Source organism: Aphelocoma coerulescens, chromosome 12 (assembly GCF_041296385.1).
Source record: "Aphelocoma coerulescens isolate FSJ_1873_10779 chromosome 12, UR_Acoe_1.0, whole genome shotgun sequence".
Lineage (NCBI taxonomy): Eukaryota > Metazoa > Chordata > Aves > Passeriformes > Corvidae > Aphelocoma > Aphelocoma coerulescens.
The window spans coordinates 15,953,950-15,972,000 of record NC_091026.1 but is presented as its reverse complement, the minus strand read 5'-3'; the positions used below and the strand labels follow the sequence as shown (position 1 = coordinate 15,972,000).

Genomic DNA, 18,051 nt, shown 5'->3' with positions numbered 1-18,051 from the left:
GGTGTGGAAATCCCAAGCCATCAGGAGGGAGCCTCACGTGTGGAGGGGAAGGAGATGCTTTGTTCTCACCTGTGATGAAGCCCACGCAGATGTAGAGCTGCAGGATGCTGGTGCAGAAGGCGGCTGAGATCATCCCCACACCACACAAGAGGCCCCCGAACATGACCACGGGGCGGCTGCCATAGCGGTTCACTAAAATGCTGCTGATGGGACCTGGGGAAAGAGGGCAGAAGGGACCTTGAGGTCGTATCTTCTGACAGAAGGGCATGTTTGACACAAAGCAGGTAAAACTCTGCAATATCAATGGCCCTGAGTGCTGCTGACAGCTTCTAGGGTGAGTTCAGGAAGAAAATGCGAAAGCAGAGATGAACCACATGGAGATGGCAGCATGTCCAATGCCACAGGTGACAGCTCCTGCCCCCAGGACTTTCAAGTGTCACCAGAGAAGGCAAACAGCAATAACAAATCATGTGAACACAGGACCCCAGCATAGGAGCTTCTTGATTTATGATGATGTTAAACTACACACACAAAGCAGGGGTTCATATTGCAAGGCTGATATCACCAATGCTGTTGCATTTTTAATGCCTCTATTTAATGCAATTCCAATACTGCTGACCAGAACTGAAGCTTCACAGAACAGTTGTTAATTAAATCTTAATAGCAGTCCATGTAGGTAGAAAAGGTTTGGGATGATGGATTAGCCAGAGCTCAAAAGAACCAGTTTGGACTTGCATATATGTAAAGAGAAGGTTCAAGAAAGTGCAAAATTATGAAAGAGGGAAATGGCTTGACAAAACCTGTGCACACTGAAACAAAGAATTGAAATTTGAGGAAGTGAGACCAGTAAAAATCAGAATCACAGTATGATATATTTTGGAGGGACTTTGATAGTACCTCAGGACCAACCTCCTGCTCAAAGAAAAGCCAGCTCTGAAATCAGAGCAGACTGAGAAGCCACAAATAGAGAAGGCAAACTGAACAGGAAAGAGCAGTCCAGAAGTCCAAGCTGTGAGATGTAAGGAAAAGATTCTGTATTACTCAAAAATCCTGAATTAAAATGCTTCAAAAGTGATACTGGAAATGAGGAAGGGGAATACAGGCAGATTTAATATCTGAACTTACCTGGCTATTTGTGGTGCTACTCATCATACAGTAATGGCATTTCAGAGCCCAGTGAGCCTGTTTGCCTTCATTCCTGCCCCTTCCCACACCAGCCACACACACAATACTGGAAACAGGTATTTTAAACTCACAGGCATCTCTGAAGAGTTGGGCTGTGGGACCCACCTTACCACAGAGCCATGGCAGGATATTTACCTTTGCTTAAATAATCTCAGCCAGAAATAGCTCCAGAGCTCTCTCCAGACCCTGCAAACCACAGCACTCCTGATCACAGGAACGAAACCCAGAAACCCCAACACTCCCTCAGCATGGCTGACAGCATCTGAACAAGTTCTCAGCTGTTCTATTGTGCAAGAATAGAAAACAGTGGGTATGGCTGGTTTAATCTGGCTTCATTCGCCCATAGAAATACTTTCCACTAGATGTCTCTACATCAAGCAAGTCAAAACACTTATAAATTAAATGCACACAAACACAGTCTCAACAACATCCCTGTAACTGTGTGATCTGTGATCTGGTCCCATCAAATGCACCATTCAATTAAAATTTCTCTGTGTGTAATTATGTGGAGAGTTTTTCTGCTAATCTTGTAACTCGATTCACACACCTGCATCCTTTTGCTGCACAGCACACTACAGAATTCAATGAGGGGAAAGAGATACATATTTCAGACCAGCACAGTGAGAAAGAGACCCCCTTCTGTCTGAGTTTCCCCCAGTCAGCGCCTAAACTTGCATCGTGCTTGGGCTGGTCTCAGCACGTCCTGTAATTCAATAGATCGAGCCAGTGTTCCTCAGAAAGGCACCAACATATTCATCTGCAGCCTAAGGGTATGCAACTCTTCCATTTTTCAATTTTCCACATGTCCGCATTTCTGCAGAATCAATCTAATTACTCAACTAAGAAAATGTGGTTTCAATTACCTTCACCCACTGGCAGAGGGCTTTCACCCTATAGGATGCTGTACCATGGAGCAAAGCATTTAAAGCCTGCAATATTCCTGCTAAGGCTTCTCTCCTGCTCTGATCTGGGACAGCTACCATGGAGAGAAGCCCATGAGAGAAAAAACAGAACTGCTCACATATGTCCCACTCTTGCAGCATCCAGCTTGGGAGAAAGGAAATAAGGATTAAAGTCCCTCTCCCATCAGTCCATAAATGGTTGGCTTCAGCCATCAGGAAGGATGTGTGTGGACCATGACAGCAGATAATAAACTGGAAGGGGCTAAGGGTAGGACACATTCTGCCCAGCTGTGGGGACAGCCAGGGTAGAGGCTAAAGAAGAGGAAAATAAATGTTTGTATCCCAACTACTGGCTTTACAAATGAGAACAGCCTTTCTGTGTCCCTGGGGACACTCCATGAGTGTGCTGTGTCCTCAGCTACATCCCAGCTTTCCAGAAATCACTTATTAAGCCATGAGTTGCTCCCTGTTCTTGTCATGTGTGATCTCTCAGCAATGTTTTACAGCAGGTCTGCATGACCTTCAGCAAACAACCTTCATCTGCTGTAACCAGAACAATCAGTTTTACAAAAGTCCCATGTTTGCCTGTCCAGGTGGGAGAGCTGTGCTCTCAAAGATGTCACCTGCCTGGGCTGGGCTGAGCTCACAGGGAACTGTGACAAAATTCAGATCCACAGAAGCCTTTCTCCTTCACAGCCTGAAAGTGTCCAGGCCCTGTGAGCCTGCTTCGGTGAAGAGCCACAGCCTACAGGATCACAGCACATGCCTGTGATTGACAGCACTTGATCTCCCTACCAGCCTCACCCACACAGCACTGGGGATCAGAGACCTCTCAGATACTGAGTGCATCCAGTTAGAGGAGAAAACAGGAGCAGAACATCTGGACTAAACCTTCTCAACCACAGATAATCCACAATGAAAGCCATGAGGAGCACTCAACCTGCAGAAAAAGCAGGGAAAAGCTAGACCTAGCAGGAAAAGCTAGACTTACATTAGACACCAAAAAATCCAACCCAAAGCCTCAAACAGTTGGGAAATCAAACTTCCCTGAGTTGTTGCTCAAAGGCTGAAGAGTTTGTAACAGTCCTGAGCAGACCTTTCAAATGCATTGAAGCAAATGCAAAATCACATCCCCAAATTTACTTCCACTTAAGTCATTTGGGCCTACAGAAACATCCACAGGCTTTAGCAGAGCCTTTCAAAACCTGTCCCATCTCTGGGCAGAAAGTGGCACACGCAATCTGTCACATTTGGGAGCTGTGCACACTTCAGCTCCCAACCCTGCCAGCCTGGGCAGGTGACAGCGTACACACACGGACCTCTTCACCCTGCCCAGGTGTCTGCAGCGATCAGCATCACACCCAGCAGATCTGAGTGCACCCTCCTGCCCTGCTCTGCCCCATGCCACCCGCAGTGTATTTCTTGGGGGGGAAGTGGATTAGACATCAAACATTAGATAAGTTTAACAGCAGCATTGTGGGGAGCTTCAGAAAACATTAAACAGCTCAAGTCGGGGCAGAGGACTGAAGAAGAGGGAACACAAAGCCAGCACTGCAGGTGTGGGAAATGGGAAACACAATTACTGCTATGCTTGCAGCTATGGCACAAATTAAAAGCGTGACAGGCCATGGCAGCACAGTGGAATTGAAAAGCAGGACCTGTCATTTACCAGTTACTCAGCTGGCATGGAAAGAATAAAGATATTGTATATTACCACAGAGAAACCATTTACGGTACCAGCGCGTGCAGCTTAGATCCCAAGGTACCTTTAGTTGCTAATACCTGCCTGGTCAAATGTGCAGGAACCACAGGCTCCCTGTCCTGGCATCCAAATGAAGTCATTGTTCCCTCCTGCAAGCCTGCAGTGGGAGAAGCTAACACGAGTCAGGGTGATTTTTGCTTCTTAATTTACAGCGTCAGGTGAGAACAGGGCAAGAGAAACAGCTGGCAAAGCTCTCAGAAAGCTCCCATTTTCCAGGCTTGACCTTGCAGGAGCAGCCACACAAATGCTGTGCAAGTCCCTGAAAAGTCAGAGCAAGGAGCAAAAGCCATCCCAGCTGCCAAGAACGTCCCCAATGCACTGAGGCTTCTCAGGAAGAGGAGCAGCCAGGGCTGTCCCCACAGCCCCACTACCATGACAGCAATGCAACTCCTAATGGTGAAATTGGAAGTGTCATTTAATTAACCCCTTGCACCCAAGGGGTGCAATACATTCCAATGACAAGAGTGCTGACATTCGGGTGGTGTGTCAGTGCAGGAAGGGATGGCATTCCCACCCACCCAGCCTCAGGAGACATGGCAGCCCCTTCCATGACCCAGTGACTTCCTCCCCTCTGATGAACTTCCAGCCATGGCCATCTTTTATCATCCATTGCAGGGGGACGACACAGGACAGAGAGGACACAGTGGGGACACTGAGCCTCGTCCTGCTGCTGGCTTCACTCAGAGCTCTGCCTGTGGCTCTGCACCTCCCCTAGCTCACACGGACACGCTCTCCAGTGTCTCCATCAGCCTGTGGTAAGAGCAAGGAACGTCCACTCAGAAGTGCTTCACTTTACACCCCAAGCCCTTGCAGAGTAGGGTGCACACCATGAGGCTTCTGCTTCTGCCCGCAGTAAAACTCTGCAGCCTGGAAAGCAACAGTTCACACCAAATATCCCCAAAAGATGCAGCTGGGATCATGCAGCCCCTGGAAGACTGATGAAATGTAAAGCACTATACTCAGCCCATATAAATCATGCTGGTTTAGTGCCTGTCCTGTTTAAAGCCTCTCTTTTCTCATACCTGTGGCAGATTTCCATTCTTTGTTAGTTGGTACATGAAAGGCCATGTCAAAGAGGCTGCTCTTGGTGGCAAGAGAAACAGAGACTCGCCAGTGGGGAATGCAGCAAGCCTGAACTCATTTGTTAGCTTGTCCAATTACTTTTCACCTTGAGTTTTGTGTTTGCAGAAGTGAAAAGGACTCTGAAGAGGAGACTGTAAAACCATAAAGAAAAGCCAAAATACCCTGGACTCTTCTCTCTTCTCCTCCACAAAGCCAGGCCACCTTGTCATTCATTCTTTTTCAGTCACTGAACTATGATCCAGAGAGGATCATATTGCAGAGCTGGCATATAACAAGAAATATCAATCCAGACTGGCTTAAACTCTTGCAAGTATGACAGTGCTCAAAAAATAGACACCTGAATTGCCTTCCTGTTTTCCTCAACAAGCCTTATGAATTTTTTATGAGCTGCAAAACTTCCAGTGCCAGTGTGAAACACTGATGTGTTTCTAATAGGGACTAAAACATTCTTCTCTCCCATACCTCTGACCCCATGTATATTCAGATATCCCTTATCTGTAAGGTTTGGTTTGTCTTTTTTTTCTGACTTAACCTAGTACTAACAGCATTCCTCCTTTTTGGTGGAACTTGTCTTGGATGAATTTCTGCTGAAATATTTCTGTGTAAGGCTCTCAGATAAGCAGCTAAGAGCTGAGGCCCTGAAAATCTGTAACCCAGAGGCTTCCAGCAATGTGTGTTTTTTTCCAGGTTTCACAACACTGACCTTCTGACAGTGTAAAGTGGCACAGAGCCACTGCAAATGTTCAAGGTCTGCTGGTAAGAACATTTGATGACCACACAGGTGATAACATAGCAACACTTTAAAATACTCAACTGCACGGACCACAGTGCTGGAAGATTTGGGACTACCAGTGCCCCCATTGCTGGGGCTGCAACATGCAGCTCAGCTTTTTCTGCTTTTCCACAGTGGCAAGTGGCTCTAAAGAGTTGTTCCTGCACAGGGACATTGGTCAGCACCAAAAGAACTGCTCAGACAGTCAATTTTTTCCAAATTATTATGAAAACACAAATAGGAACTCAGCATGCCATGATTGCCATTGACTGTGGGGAATCACTAGGGACATAAGGAGTGCAACATACTCAGCTGAGAGGGAAAGGGGGGGAAATCGTTTATACTAATGAAACAAAGTCTATTATTACACCAGTAGTAAAACAACGACAGGAGCAGGCCTGCAATTTCCTCAGTAATAATCTCACTCCCTCCGTGGAATAACAACACTGCCTTTGGCTTCGTAATTTATCCACCAGGGTAGCAGCCCATTGTAACAGAGCAACCTCCTCATTACCCCCAGAATGAAAGCAAGTGCCCCCACGTTATTAACGTGCTGCCAGAACACACCAGCCTCTGGAGACGGGGGGGATCAGCCACCAGCCCCTGGTAACAATGCACAGCCTGAAAGGCAGGTAGCCAGAGAAAACACGGGGCCCAGTTGCAAGTGGGGGGAAAAGGGATGAGAGGGTTAAAACCTGCAGCTTTTCACTCTTTGTCATGCCAGAAGAGACTTGGATAGCTCATGCTTTTAAGTGTTTGTGTCACCAGAGCGGGGAGAACTGCTGCTCCCCGACTGCCCCACAGTGACTGAGCCCTGCACCTGCCTTCTCCAGATCACCAGAGAACAACTGGTGGTACCTGCCAATAATGAAGTGTGTTATTAGTCTCAGCTGCTTGGTTCAGATGGTTTGGTTTGCACCTGCATTGGCTGAGGAGCCCACAGACAATCAGTCCTTCCTCAGGCAGTGCTGCTGGAGACAGGATGGCCACGCACCGAGGACAAGTGGCAAGCACACGCCCCAGGTAACAACCACAGTCTCAAATACTCCTCTGCCAGACCTGACAGAGCAGCTTCCAAAGACCTGTCCACACCCAAACCACCCTGATGCCTTCTATTAGTGTCACTTTGCATTGCAAATAATCAATTTTAAATAAGGAGGCTGAAATCTAGCACATGGCACAGCAGCTCCAACAGCTAACCTGGCCCCAGAGATGCTTCACTTGCTTCCTCATAGGTGAGGAAAACAGTCAGTTCATTTAAGGGGTAATGGCGGCAGCTTCAGCACAAACCCTGTGAGATGATACATAAGCCAAGCATGGGAGAAATTGTCTGGACACACATTATGCAGTCATCAAACTGGTCAGTCCTGTGGTGCTGGGTCCTCTGGGCAGGACTGGCACCTTATTCAGATGGGAAGGCAGTGAGGGCAATGATCCACTGCAGCAACCAGGCTGCAGCAATCCTTCCTCCCCTGCACCCACCAGGCATGCCCTTGGGAACACAGGGACCCTGACCTCCCATCAGAAACACTTACATTTGCCACAGCCTGATGTTAAAAAAAAAAAAAAAAGAAAGAAGAAGAAAAACAAAGCAGACAAGGCCCAAGCTTCTGAAAGACAAAGTGTTCTCCTCCTTATCCAGCAATCTTATCTGATCAGTGCTCTGGCATTTCAATTTCCAGATTACCCAGCTGACACGCGCTGCTCCTGCGGCACACGGAGGAGCCACAGGCCAACAGCTCCCAAACCGGGGCTGCAGCCAAGGTCCTTCATGTCACTTCATATTCAGGCAATTAAATAACCTCTCCTGCAAGGGGACAACACTCAGTGCTTTCCCCAGCTGCAGGTCTGGATGTCACCACACAGCAGATCACAGCCGCTCACCTTCACAAGGTCATGACATCGTGGTGTTTGAGTTGCTTTCCCGTGATTTCCTTAGCTGTCCTTTTGCCTTGGCAGGACCACTGGCTTTTATCCCTTCCATCACTGGAAGCCCAGCTGCAGAACAGGAGTTCCCTGTGTGGCTGGAACAGCCATTCCCAGAGGTCAACAGCTCTTCACTACCACTCTTCACACGCTGCTCCACGAGCAATTCAGCCCCTGCCTGCCTGTGATGTCCGAAGGGCTTTGCCCACCCCTGGGAAGCCCTACATGACTTGACCAAGAGACCAGTTACACTGGAGAGCCCATCCAGGGGCAGAAGAACTGCAACACTCTGGGACAGGTTGGCATCTGGGGAAAGAACCTTTCACATGTTTGAATTCCACTTGGGGGGAATGGATTAGAACTTACTCCTGTTAACACCATTAACAACCCCTCAACCAAAACTCTTCACTTCCTTCTTCCTAGTTCTTATTAATCTTGGTTTTTATTAAGTCCATCACATCTCTATTACTGCTGCCTGGTGACCTTGATAGCTCCAATGAAGGGCAAAATGATAAAGCTTTGTGACCAAGTCCACGAACACAGAAATATTTCACCTGAACCTATAGTGCTATTATCGCTCTTAAGTAGAACAGAGCTATTTAAAAAAATAAAAAATATAAGCCCATATGTGGTGACCTTGCAGAGCTGGAGTGCTCTCTGAGAGTTGGGAGAAGTATATGAATCTGCAGCACCATTCATTACAGAAATCAGATCATTCCTCATCCAGCTTTCTTATCAAAATCCAGGATTGTAATGGTGCTGCTACCCTGGGGATTGCCCCTGCACAGGAAGATGTCTTGTTTCCACAGCATGGGGACGCTGATTGAGTGGGACCCCAAGAGGTGGGGAAGGTAAGAGAAAGGTGAAATCCAGCATCAGGCAGCTCCAAGGAGCACCTGCCAGGGCTTAAGCCAGGATGCTGGGTATCCACTGTGAATAGAGAGAAAAATATTCCTCCTTTTGTTTCAGCCTCCAAAAAATACCCAGGTGGAAAAGCACATGCCTAGGGAAATCCTAGTAAAAGCCCCACTTGAGAATGAATGTTTGTTGAACCAGTGCTGTAAGTACAGCAGTACAGAGAGCTGACACAGGTGACGCTGCTGTGAACATAACCTTGTCCATGAAAAAACCCACCTTGCTCCCATGCCTCAGTTTCCCCTCGTAGTGCTGTGGTGCTTCACAGCCATTTGAAGGCAATTGGGATGGGTGGAGAGCCCTGGGTGGGCTCTTCTGGAGACAGAGAAGGTTTTGATAGAGTCTGGACCAGAGCAGGAGAGAACATTGGCAGTTTTGATTAAGTTAAAAACTGCAGAATCAAACTCATTATTAATATAGCTTTACACCACTGCATGTTGTAAGGCGCTTTCTAAACCTGTCACTGCAATTTATCATGCTAGCAGTGTAATAAAACACAGCTATAAAATTTTGGATTAAATGTTCAAGGTCAGTGGTGGACTTTCAGCTTCCCTATCTCTTCCTTGCTGCTTTAGCAGATGCTCTATTAAGCACTTACAAGCTCTGCGAGAAAGTTTCTTTGGAGAAAAGATTCTGTTGTGGAGCATTTCCAGAATTAAATCTTCAGGTAATTTGATCTTCACCAGATTACAAACCAATAAATAATGAGACTAATAAACACTGGTTGGTTTCAGGGGGAGGCTTTTTCACCAGAAACACTCTAAATTTTCTTGTGTTTGCGAAATGTGGCTCTCTGATGCTGTCTTTGTAAAATAGACAGAAGGTGATTCCTTAATTTTAATGGAAATATGGATGTGTTAGAGCAGCACCCTGGAGATTTTGGGGAGGCGTTTACAGCAGGATATAGTGAGGCTGAAACAAGACTCCACTGCAGTACATTGTAAATAAAAACAATGCATGGTGCTGATGCAACTGAGTTTTTTATGTATTAAAGGACAACAGAAGCAGCACATATTTATTTACCCCTATAAGCTGTATACAAACATGCACAGCAATTGCAAAAGAGTGAAATTCTTCAAAATTACTAAAAAGATGCTCCAACGTCCCCTGGTGTAGCCCCAGCTATTCAAGCCAAGCAGTTGAAATTACTCTGCAGGAGGATCTGCTCTTTCAGTTTCCCTTGGATGATTCCTGTTATTCCATTATAAAGATGAAGGAAGCATTTGGCCACACAGTCACCATCAAAAAAATAAAAAAATGAAAATGCAGATCCTATCCTAGTATTAAATTATTCCCTCTATTCTGGCACATGTGCCAGGAGGCTGACTTGTTGTTCAAGCTCTAACAGTTGGCCATAATAAAAGACATTATTTCTTCCCACAATCCTTACCTCTTTTACAGCCTTACAGGAGAACGTAACAGCTACAAGAACATTGCTGCTATTAAATTAGTGGCATCACTATTTCTTATTTTTAGAATGTTTGGCTGTTTCCCCTGATGCTGAATAGGGCAACTAATTTACTAGCAAATTAATACTGCTTATCTTTTCTTTCCTGAGAGCTCAGTTGCCTCCTGCTTTCCCTTGGTAATGGCTATCCCCAGGGACACATCTGTGGCCTAGCTTGAAATGTATCACCCTTAGAAGTGGGACAAGGGCAGCCCAGTTCAGTGTTGTGAACCTGGCACCACCACACAGCCCAAACTGGGAGGTGCAAAGGCCAAAGGCTTTTGGCTTTGCAATGAAATTGTTTCCTAAACAAAACTCACCCCCGAACATGAGGCAAAACCTTGGGAATCTTGGTCTTGTGTTGGCATAGCAAAGCCCAAGAAGGCAGCTTGCAAAAGAAGCCACGGCCAGGGCATCTGGCAGCACAATTAGTGCCCTGTGGTGCATCATGTTTTGGGACATTTGCTGGGTCCTCCTGACCCCCAGAGCCTGTTACTGAGTGCTGAGGTGCAGCTGAAAGCACCTTTAGGGAAGGATGTTGCCATGGCCCCTGGTCCCTTAGAGAATCATTAAGGTTGGAAAAGACCTCCAAGATCATTGATCAGATCCTTTTTCCTTTTCTTTCCATATATCAAAGACTCTGTTCTGTAATACCTTTCTCATTTGAGGTAAGGAATGAGCTCCTCACCTAGGACAAGGAAAAAAAAGAAGAAACACTGTAAAACAAATCCTTCTTTATCAGATTGATAGGGCTTCAGCCTGTGGGATTTGGTCAGAGGAAAGCAATGTTCCCTCATGCTCTTCACTCTCAAACCTCCCAGTCTGCCCTCTGCAATTGGAAATGTGGAACTGCTGAACAAGAGCTCTGGCAAGAACTACAAGTACCCCATCATAAAGTCTAGGCTATCCACTTTACTGCACAGTAATCTGTTTTACTACTTGTATTATAGTGACAGAATTGTTTTCTGCAACCTAGTTCAGATTAAGAAACTGGGGGATAAGACACATTAACTTCTGTAATATATATTGCCAGAGCCTTGGCTGGTATAAAACAACTTCCTGGGGGAATTCAGCAGAAAGTGAAGGGCAGAAACAGTCTTGGCTGCTGATTTTCAGTTTTAGTCTGAAAAACTGGAACTCCTCTGGTGCTACAAGCAAAGCCTCAGGTGGTCACTGTAAATCTGCATCCATGCTGTCAAAGTCAACACAGCTTCTCAGTGGAGATTTGGGTTAGTTCATGTATTTTCAGAAAATAAGCTTCATTTGCATTATTTATGAAATGCAAACATAAGCTCTGTTACACTGTAAGCAGCACAGCCAAAAAACAAGACCTTAGACCAATGAGAACACCCAGGAAACCAGGCACTGTGTCCTGGGGATGTTTGCAAACAAAAGCTGTGGTCAGTGGAAACATTGGCCTCTGCATGCCCTGCCAGGGCATGGGGCAGTCGTGATGCTCCTGGGGATGGAGGGAGCTGGGGTGGGTCAGTCCTCATGGGGATTTCCTTCCATGGCTCTGATGCCCACACCTGACACCAGCAAATGCACCACTGGCCCCTCCAGCCCCTTGGGAACATGTTCTTCATGTAGGAGATGCTCAGTGCCCCCACACGGTTCCCACATGGCTGCAGACAGCATCACCTGCACCTCCACACAGCCTGTGACTGTTCTGCATCACCACTGATTTGGGAAAGGAAGAGATGGACATGCTATGGCAATAATCACCTGGTCTAACAACTCTGTTAGTTATTCAGGAGTATGTTAAAAGCTTGGTGTCTTTAGAATTTCTTTTTTCAGAAAGATTAGCAAAAATCCAGTGTTAAACTGTTTTCTAGTTTTTCAGCAGAGTAAATCAAGCTTTGCAGCCTCACAGCTCTAACAGGCACTCCAGTAGAGCAAAACTTGGGCAACTCAGAGGAACTGTCCTTTAATGAGAATTTCCAAATCACTGGAGTCATTCATAAGCTAACCCCGCTCCAGCAATAAATGCCCAGTCAATCAAACCAGACGTGTTAAATACGCTCTTGGGCACCCACGTTTCATTGACTCTGTGTTCCTCCAGCTCCCACCACAGCCCTGTCTGCAGCCACTGTGAGACTCAGCACCACAGCCAGGGTCACTGTGGAAACAGGGAGGATCCAACAAGCATCAATCTTACTCCAGAGCAGAGCAGAGGAGGGGACGACCGGTAACTGGACATAACTGAGCAGCTGCAAGGCAAGTGTGAAGCTACAAAGGTACAGTCACCTGCAATTCAGCTGTATCATCCCCCACATCATCTTGAAATAGCATTAGGGAGGGTAAAGTTAAAGCTCCTGCAAAAAGGCAGGAGATGCTCAGTTAATTAGGATAAAAGTCCACTACAACATCCCAGGTACAGAGCACACAGCACTGACTTGAACTCTTGGAGAGACAGAGAAGAAGGTGGGGTGGAAAATGAGCAGTTGGAAGGAGGCAGAGGTGATCAGAGCAGCATTTCACCTGCTCCAGCACCAGCTCATTGGCCATGAGCTGAGCCCCAAGAGGCTCAAGCTCCCCATCTAAATCCCTGTGAGCAACTTAAGGTGCTGCCAGGTGCAAGGCTAATCTGCAGAGCATGTTCCTCACTTGGTCATGGTCAGACACAAAGCATCTCTTCCATACAGCCGAGGGGACAACATTTTTTATATTGGAAGACAAAGCAGAGCTGCGAACAACTCATAGAGGCAGCCAGGGAGCCCCCAGCTCAGAGGCGACTACTTTGGCACATTTACTGCAGTGTAATGGGACAGCCAATGGGACAACAGCACTGGCACAAGCTGGGGATTTCTCTTTCTAAATCACTGCTTGGGTTTTGCCCTCCAAGTGCTCCATTTGTGGGCTCTTGTATAGGAACTCAGCTTTTGCAGAGCTCATCTCTGTAGGAGCGAGTCTGGGTTACAACAGAGTGGATTACAATAGGTTCTGACTCAAGCCTCATTTCCACCTTACAAACTTATACAAAACAACTTTATTTTCTTTAGCAACTGTGCTCTTCAAAAAGCACTACAATGCATTATTAAGGGGAAGAAAAAAAGCCCCTGTAAAAACAAAGATTATTTTCAGAATTTGTTTAATAGACAGGATAAATATTGATGAAATATTTACTCTGCAATTGCAGAGTGTGGTTCCTGTCCACCTCCAATTGCAGATTTAATCAAGGGCAGCCCAAGTATTTCACTGAGTCATGAAAGTGATATTGAAATCATAAAAAAGAGCCAAGTTACATGCACTGCTTTACAGCTGATAAGAACGACTGACTCTGGCAATTTCATTGCCATGATTATCAGCTGCCACAATAAACAAGCAGCTACTTCATTTATTATTCTACTCCACGCTCAGCTCTGGCTGAAACCCAGACCCAGTTATTTCACACCAGCCTATTCTCAGGGCTTTTTCCCTGATGCCCATAGAAAGTTTTCATAGGTAATCTTCTGATTTCTGGGTAGGAGCCCCTTAGGCTCTACATATTACTTGTCTGCCTAAACAAACATTTGGAAACGTGATCAGAAGGCAAATCTGCGGATGGTGCCCATGCAGATGGACACTGTGGTTGCTCTCCCTCTACTCTGGCCCAGAGTGGAGATTTCTGGCTGTTGTAAGAGCTTTTTCCTGCTCTTACAACACACCGTGCCCCAGGGGCTGGTGCAGGATCACTCACCTGCACCGTATGTCGTGGCCAGCATGATGGAGGAGACCCACGCGATCTCGCTATAGGACGTGCCAAAGAAATCCTGGATTTCTTTGAAGAAGATGGCCAAGCCTTTGGGGAAGGCGTAGGCAAAGCCGATGGAGACAAAGGCGCCGAAAACCACCACCCACCCCCAGCCGCCATCCGGCGGGCCGGGGGCTCGCCCTGCCTCCGCGGGGGCCGGCATGGCCGGGGGGGCCCACGCTCCTCCGGGAGCCCTGGAATACAAAGGGCAGAGTTGCGGGGTCGGTCCCAGGGTGCTGCTCCCTTGGACCCCCTCGTCCCAGGATACTGCTTCCCAGATCCCCAGTAAGGAGATTCTGCTCCCCTGGACCCCCATTCCCAGAATGCTGCTCCCTTGGACCTTTAGTCTTAGGATGCTACTTTTGTCCCGACCTCAGTGTTGGGGTGTTGCTCCCTAGATCCCCAGTCCCGGCATGCTGCTCCCCCGGACCCTATCCTGCAGCGCAGCATCGCCCCAACACACCTTCATTCTAGTGAGTCCCGCGTAGTGTGGAGCCCACCCGAGCCCCCTGCGTGGCCACTGAACGCAAAGAGCCCCAGCCGCTGGCAGCTGTGCCGGGGCAGCGGGACGGGGCAGAAATGCCACGTGGAAGTGGGGAAAACCAGAAACAGCGGCTCCAACCCTCTGCTCCGCCCCCCCGATGCCTGCCGAGCTCCCGGGACACGCGTGGGACGCGGGAGCCCGCACACCCCGCGGCAGGACCCACCTGCGGAGCGCGGCGCTGGCGCGGCTCTGGACCCGCGGGACGGGACGGGGCGGCGGAGGGGCCGCACCGCCCCAGGCGGGACCAGCCCGCCCCGGCCCAGGGGACACGCTCCAAACACCCACGGGAATCACATCCCTCACTCCAGCACCCTGTCCCCTCGTGTTTCCTCGCCCCCAGCCGAGGCAGCAGCACCAGCCACGCCGCGGGCATTAATTAAACCACCCCCAGTTACTTAAACGCAAATTGTTCTTTTTTATTTCCCCTGTGTTTCCACCTGCATCCCCTCCTCTTGTCTCCTCCATACCAAGTTGCAGGCTGCTCTCCTGCCCCTATAACATGTATAACATATTTGTTTTATAAACAAAAAAAGGAGAGTGATTTTTCACACGGGTGGATGCTGATAGGACAAGAGGGAACAGTTTTAAACTGCAAGAGGGGAGGTTTAGATTAGATGTTGGGAGAAAATTCTTCACTACGAGTGTGATGGGGCACTGGCACAGGTTGCCCAGAGAAGCTGTGGATGCCCCATCCCTGGAAGTGTTCAAAGACAGGTTGGATGGGGCTTGGAGCAACCTGGGATAGGGGAAGGTGGCAGCGGGGTTAGAACAGGATGGGCTCTAAAGTCCCATCCAACCCAATTCAGAATTCTATGATTCTGTGATCATTGTAGACTTCTGCCCCCTGTTCATGTCCACCAGTTTGCTGGGTATTCTAGTATTTACATGGAGCTCTGGTTGGGAAAACATTAAGCCGTGTTTGCTCTGGCTGGGAAGGTCCAGTTTCACCACAAACATTGTGTCTTACTCAACCTTGCCTCCCCCTGGCTTAACTAACAGCCCCGTGTGTGTCCCATTTTTCTCCACGCATGATGAAGCAACTGAGAGGGGGAAAAATCAGGGCCTTGCTCTGCAGCTTACCTGGCACAGTTAATCTGGAGCTTTAAAATCTCCTCACAACTGTAAGATATTTTATTACTGCCCTTTCTTTCTTCCTATAAAACTGAGTAAACTCAAAATGACCAGAAACCTTTACTCTCATCTGTGGGATCACAGTGTGATGACTTGGAGAGTTTTTTTTTGGTACAGCCTTGACCCACTTTATGGGCTGTGAAGATACCAGCATTCAGTTGTTTCAGCAGCTGCTTTCTGTGTTCTGTTAAAAATCAAAAACAAGACCAAAACAAAATAAACACACCCAAGATTGAACTTGGCACATCCCTAACAGCAGCATGGAAGGTGGGAGGACACACAGAAAGCTCAGGGAGCAGAGGGATGAAGAAGCAAATACAAGTCCAGCCATGGAAGCAGCGAGAACTCTCAGCTGGAAGATGAGAATTTCCTTCTCCAGAACTACTAAATTGTGTGTCATGCTAAAAGCAGCCAACCCCAGCAGGGCACCTCTGGGTAAACTTTCACACAAACTCGTGGCAAACTCAGAACTGGGGCAGGAAACCAGTTGCAACAGGTGATATTGGGGGCAAACAAATGATTTCTAAAGATGTCTAAATGTGATAAGTTTTTGCACTGCTGTTGCTGCTCTGAAGAGAAGCTCACAAGCAAATCAGAACAGCCCGAGGGCAGGGGGTGGGAATGACACTGGAAATCCTGGGCTCACTAGGTCAAAAAGGCCGGGCTAGCGATTTAGGGAGTCTTGGGCTCAGCTCACAGCAGCTGCCTGTGGCAGTGCTCCCCCTCCCTGTCGGCACCACAGACTCTCCCCCGGGACCAGGCTCCGCTTTCTCATCCTCTGACAGCAGACACTTTCTAGAGGGCAGGTTTTTTAATTTGCTGGCAAGCAGCAACAAAATTGATTAAAATTGCAAAACACCTTTTCAAATGACTCATTTCCCTATCACAGCACTCCATGTAAATGAGTGGCTGCTGTTGTAATTCCCAGAGCTCCGCTCCAGAGCTGTTGAAAGAAGAGGGGTACGCCGGGAACAGGGGCCAGGAGCCAAGCAGAATCTGAAACTCTTCCTCTCTCCCCGTTTTCCAGTTTTCACAAAGCTTTCTGTGACAGTTCCCAGGTCATGACTTTTTAATCAAGTGAACTAACAACCATCACTTATTGAAGTCCAAGGTTTGATGAACAATATTTAAAATCACAGAACCACTGAATGGCTTGGGAGGGCAGGGACACCTTCCACCAGACCAGATTGTTCCAAGCCCCATCCAACCTGGCCATGAACATTTTCTGGGATGGGGAAGCCACAGCATCCCTGGGGAACCTGCATCAGTGCCTCACCACCCGTATAGTGAAGCACATAAGTTCCTCCCTCCAAAAGTGACTAGTGAGGACAACTTGAGTGTTTTTTCTTGTCTTGGAAAAAGAAGAAAAAAAACAGGGTGGGGGGAAAAACGCTGGGCTCCCTCAGGAATTGAAAACATTTCTATTTATTTTCAGTGAACCACTTTGGTATTTGGAAATAATTTTATTCAAAGCATTTTATGCAAAGCCTTATATGGTAGCCAAAGGTAAGAGCTACAGCTCTGTAACTCCAACAGAGTTTTTTCTTCATTGAGTCTTTTCAAGTCAACTAAAGTCTTTAGAAATTACTTCCACATTAAATAAAAAAATCCATACCTAGCTCTGCTACATGAAAACAGCATCTGGTTAAGTGCCAAAAGAGGCACCTCTGCACTTCTTTGAAGGGTCTTTAATGGCACACCCCATTTCTTAAAACTGCTCTACTGTCATGTTCCATTTGCTCATAAAATGCAGCAGCAGTGAAATCCAGTCCATAACCACAGTTAAAATGGAGCTCCTGAATTAATGAATGAGAATATAGGCAGCAATTTTCTGCAAATCCAAAGGGCTGGACCCATACAATACCATCACTGGAAGATGAGAATTCCCTTCTCCAGAAATACTAAATCGGGTGCCATTCTAAAGAATGGCCCCTGCAGTTGCCTTGTGTGACCTGTCTTAGGAAGGAGACATCCCAGTCCTCAAAAAATAGGCCCATATATTTATGTTCCTAATAAAATTCTTAACTTTTTCCAAGGGATCGCTCCATACAGATACAGATTAATACTTGAGAGTAGAGTTCAAGTCACCAAAATTCTTGTCCCTGGACCCCAACCAGATGCCACCACAAAATGCCAGCTGGGGGACAAAGCATCACTCCTCTTCCCAGTAAGCACAGAATTACCCTTATACCCTGTGTTCTCCCCACCACTGAGCACACAGGCTGATAAAACACATTCCTCAGTGTTTAGCCACAAGACTCCATCATTCAAGGATTTACCACTAATATTTTCATGCCTGAGTTTTTAATTAAAGGGAACCTAACTCTGGCTGGTGGCTCCTAGGGCACTGAGCAGCAGGAGGGGTGCAGGCAGCACCCCACCAACATGTTCCAAGTGGCATGTGTTGGTCAGACATGGTCAATCCACAGCCCCTGACATCTCTGTGGCTATTTGGGAGGGGGGGACCTTTAATTTCCATGCAGCCTCTTTGCTGCTGAGTGAGATGTTCTGCTGCAGGCAGAGCCACCAGCCCCTCACCCCCCTGTACCTGGTGATGGGGTGACACTGCACAAAGCCAAGTGACATCAGTGCTGGCACTGAAACCACCTGGGACGCTGGCAGAGCCTCCTGGATTTTTCACTGAGTAATGT

The 18,051-nt window shown here is 47.4% G+C and overlaps 1 protein-coding gene across 4 annotated transcripts in view; it reads right to left on the bottom strand.

Moving 5' to 3' along the window:
• Positions 1-18,051, bottom strand: part of LOC138117311 (monocarboxylate transporter 2-like) — a 35,145-nt gene that overhangs the window by 11,041 nt on the left and 6,053 nt on the right. Inside the window, exons 1-3 of one of the 4 annotated variants that reach the window (XM_069027450.1) lie at positions 14,433-14,537; positions 13,672-13,919; positions 70-213 (exon numbers count right to left, since the gene is read on the bottom strand). In XM_069027450.1, coding sequence (XP_068883551.1) covers positions 70-213; positions 13,672-13,888 — 361 coding nt within the window. In that variant the 5' untranslated portion in view covers positions 13,889-13,919; positions 14,433-14,537. Of the gene's footprint in view, positions 1-69; positions 214-13,671; positions 13,920-14,188; positions 14,367-14,432; positions 14,538-18,051 lie in introns of those variants that run through there. The other 3 variants (XM_069027451.1, XM_069027453.1, XM_069027452.1) reach the window with 3 other exon arrangements.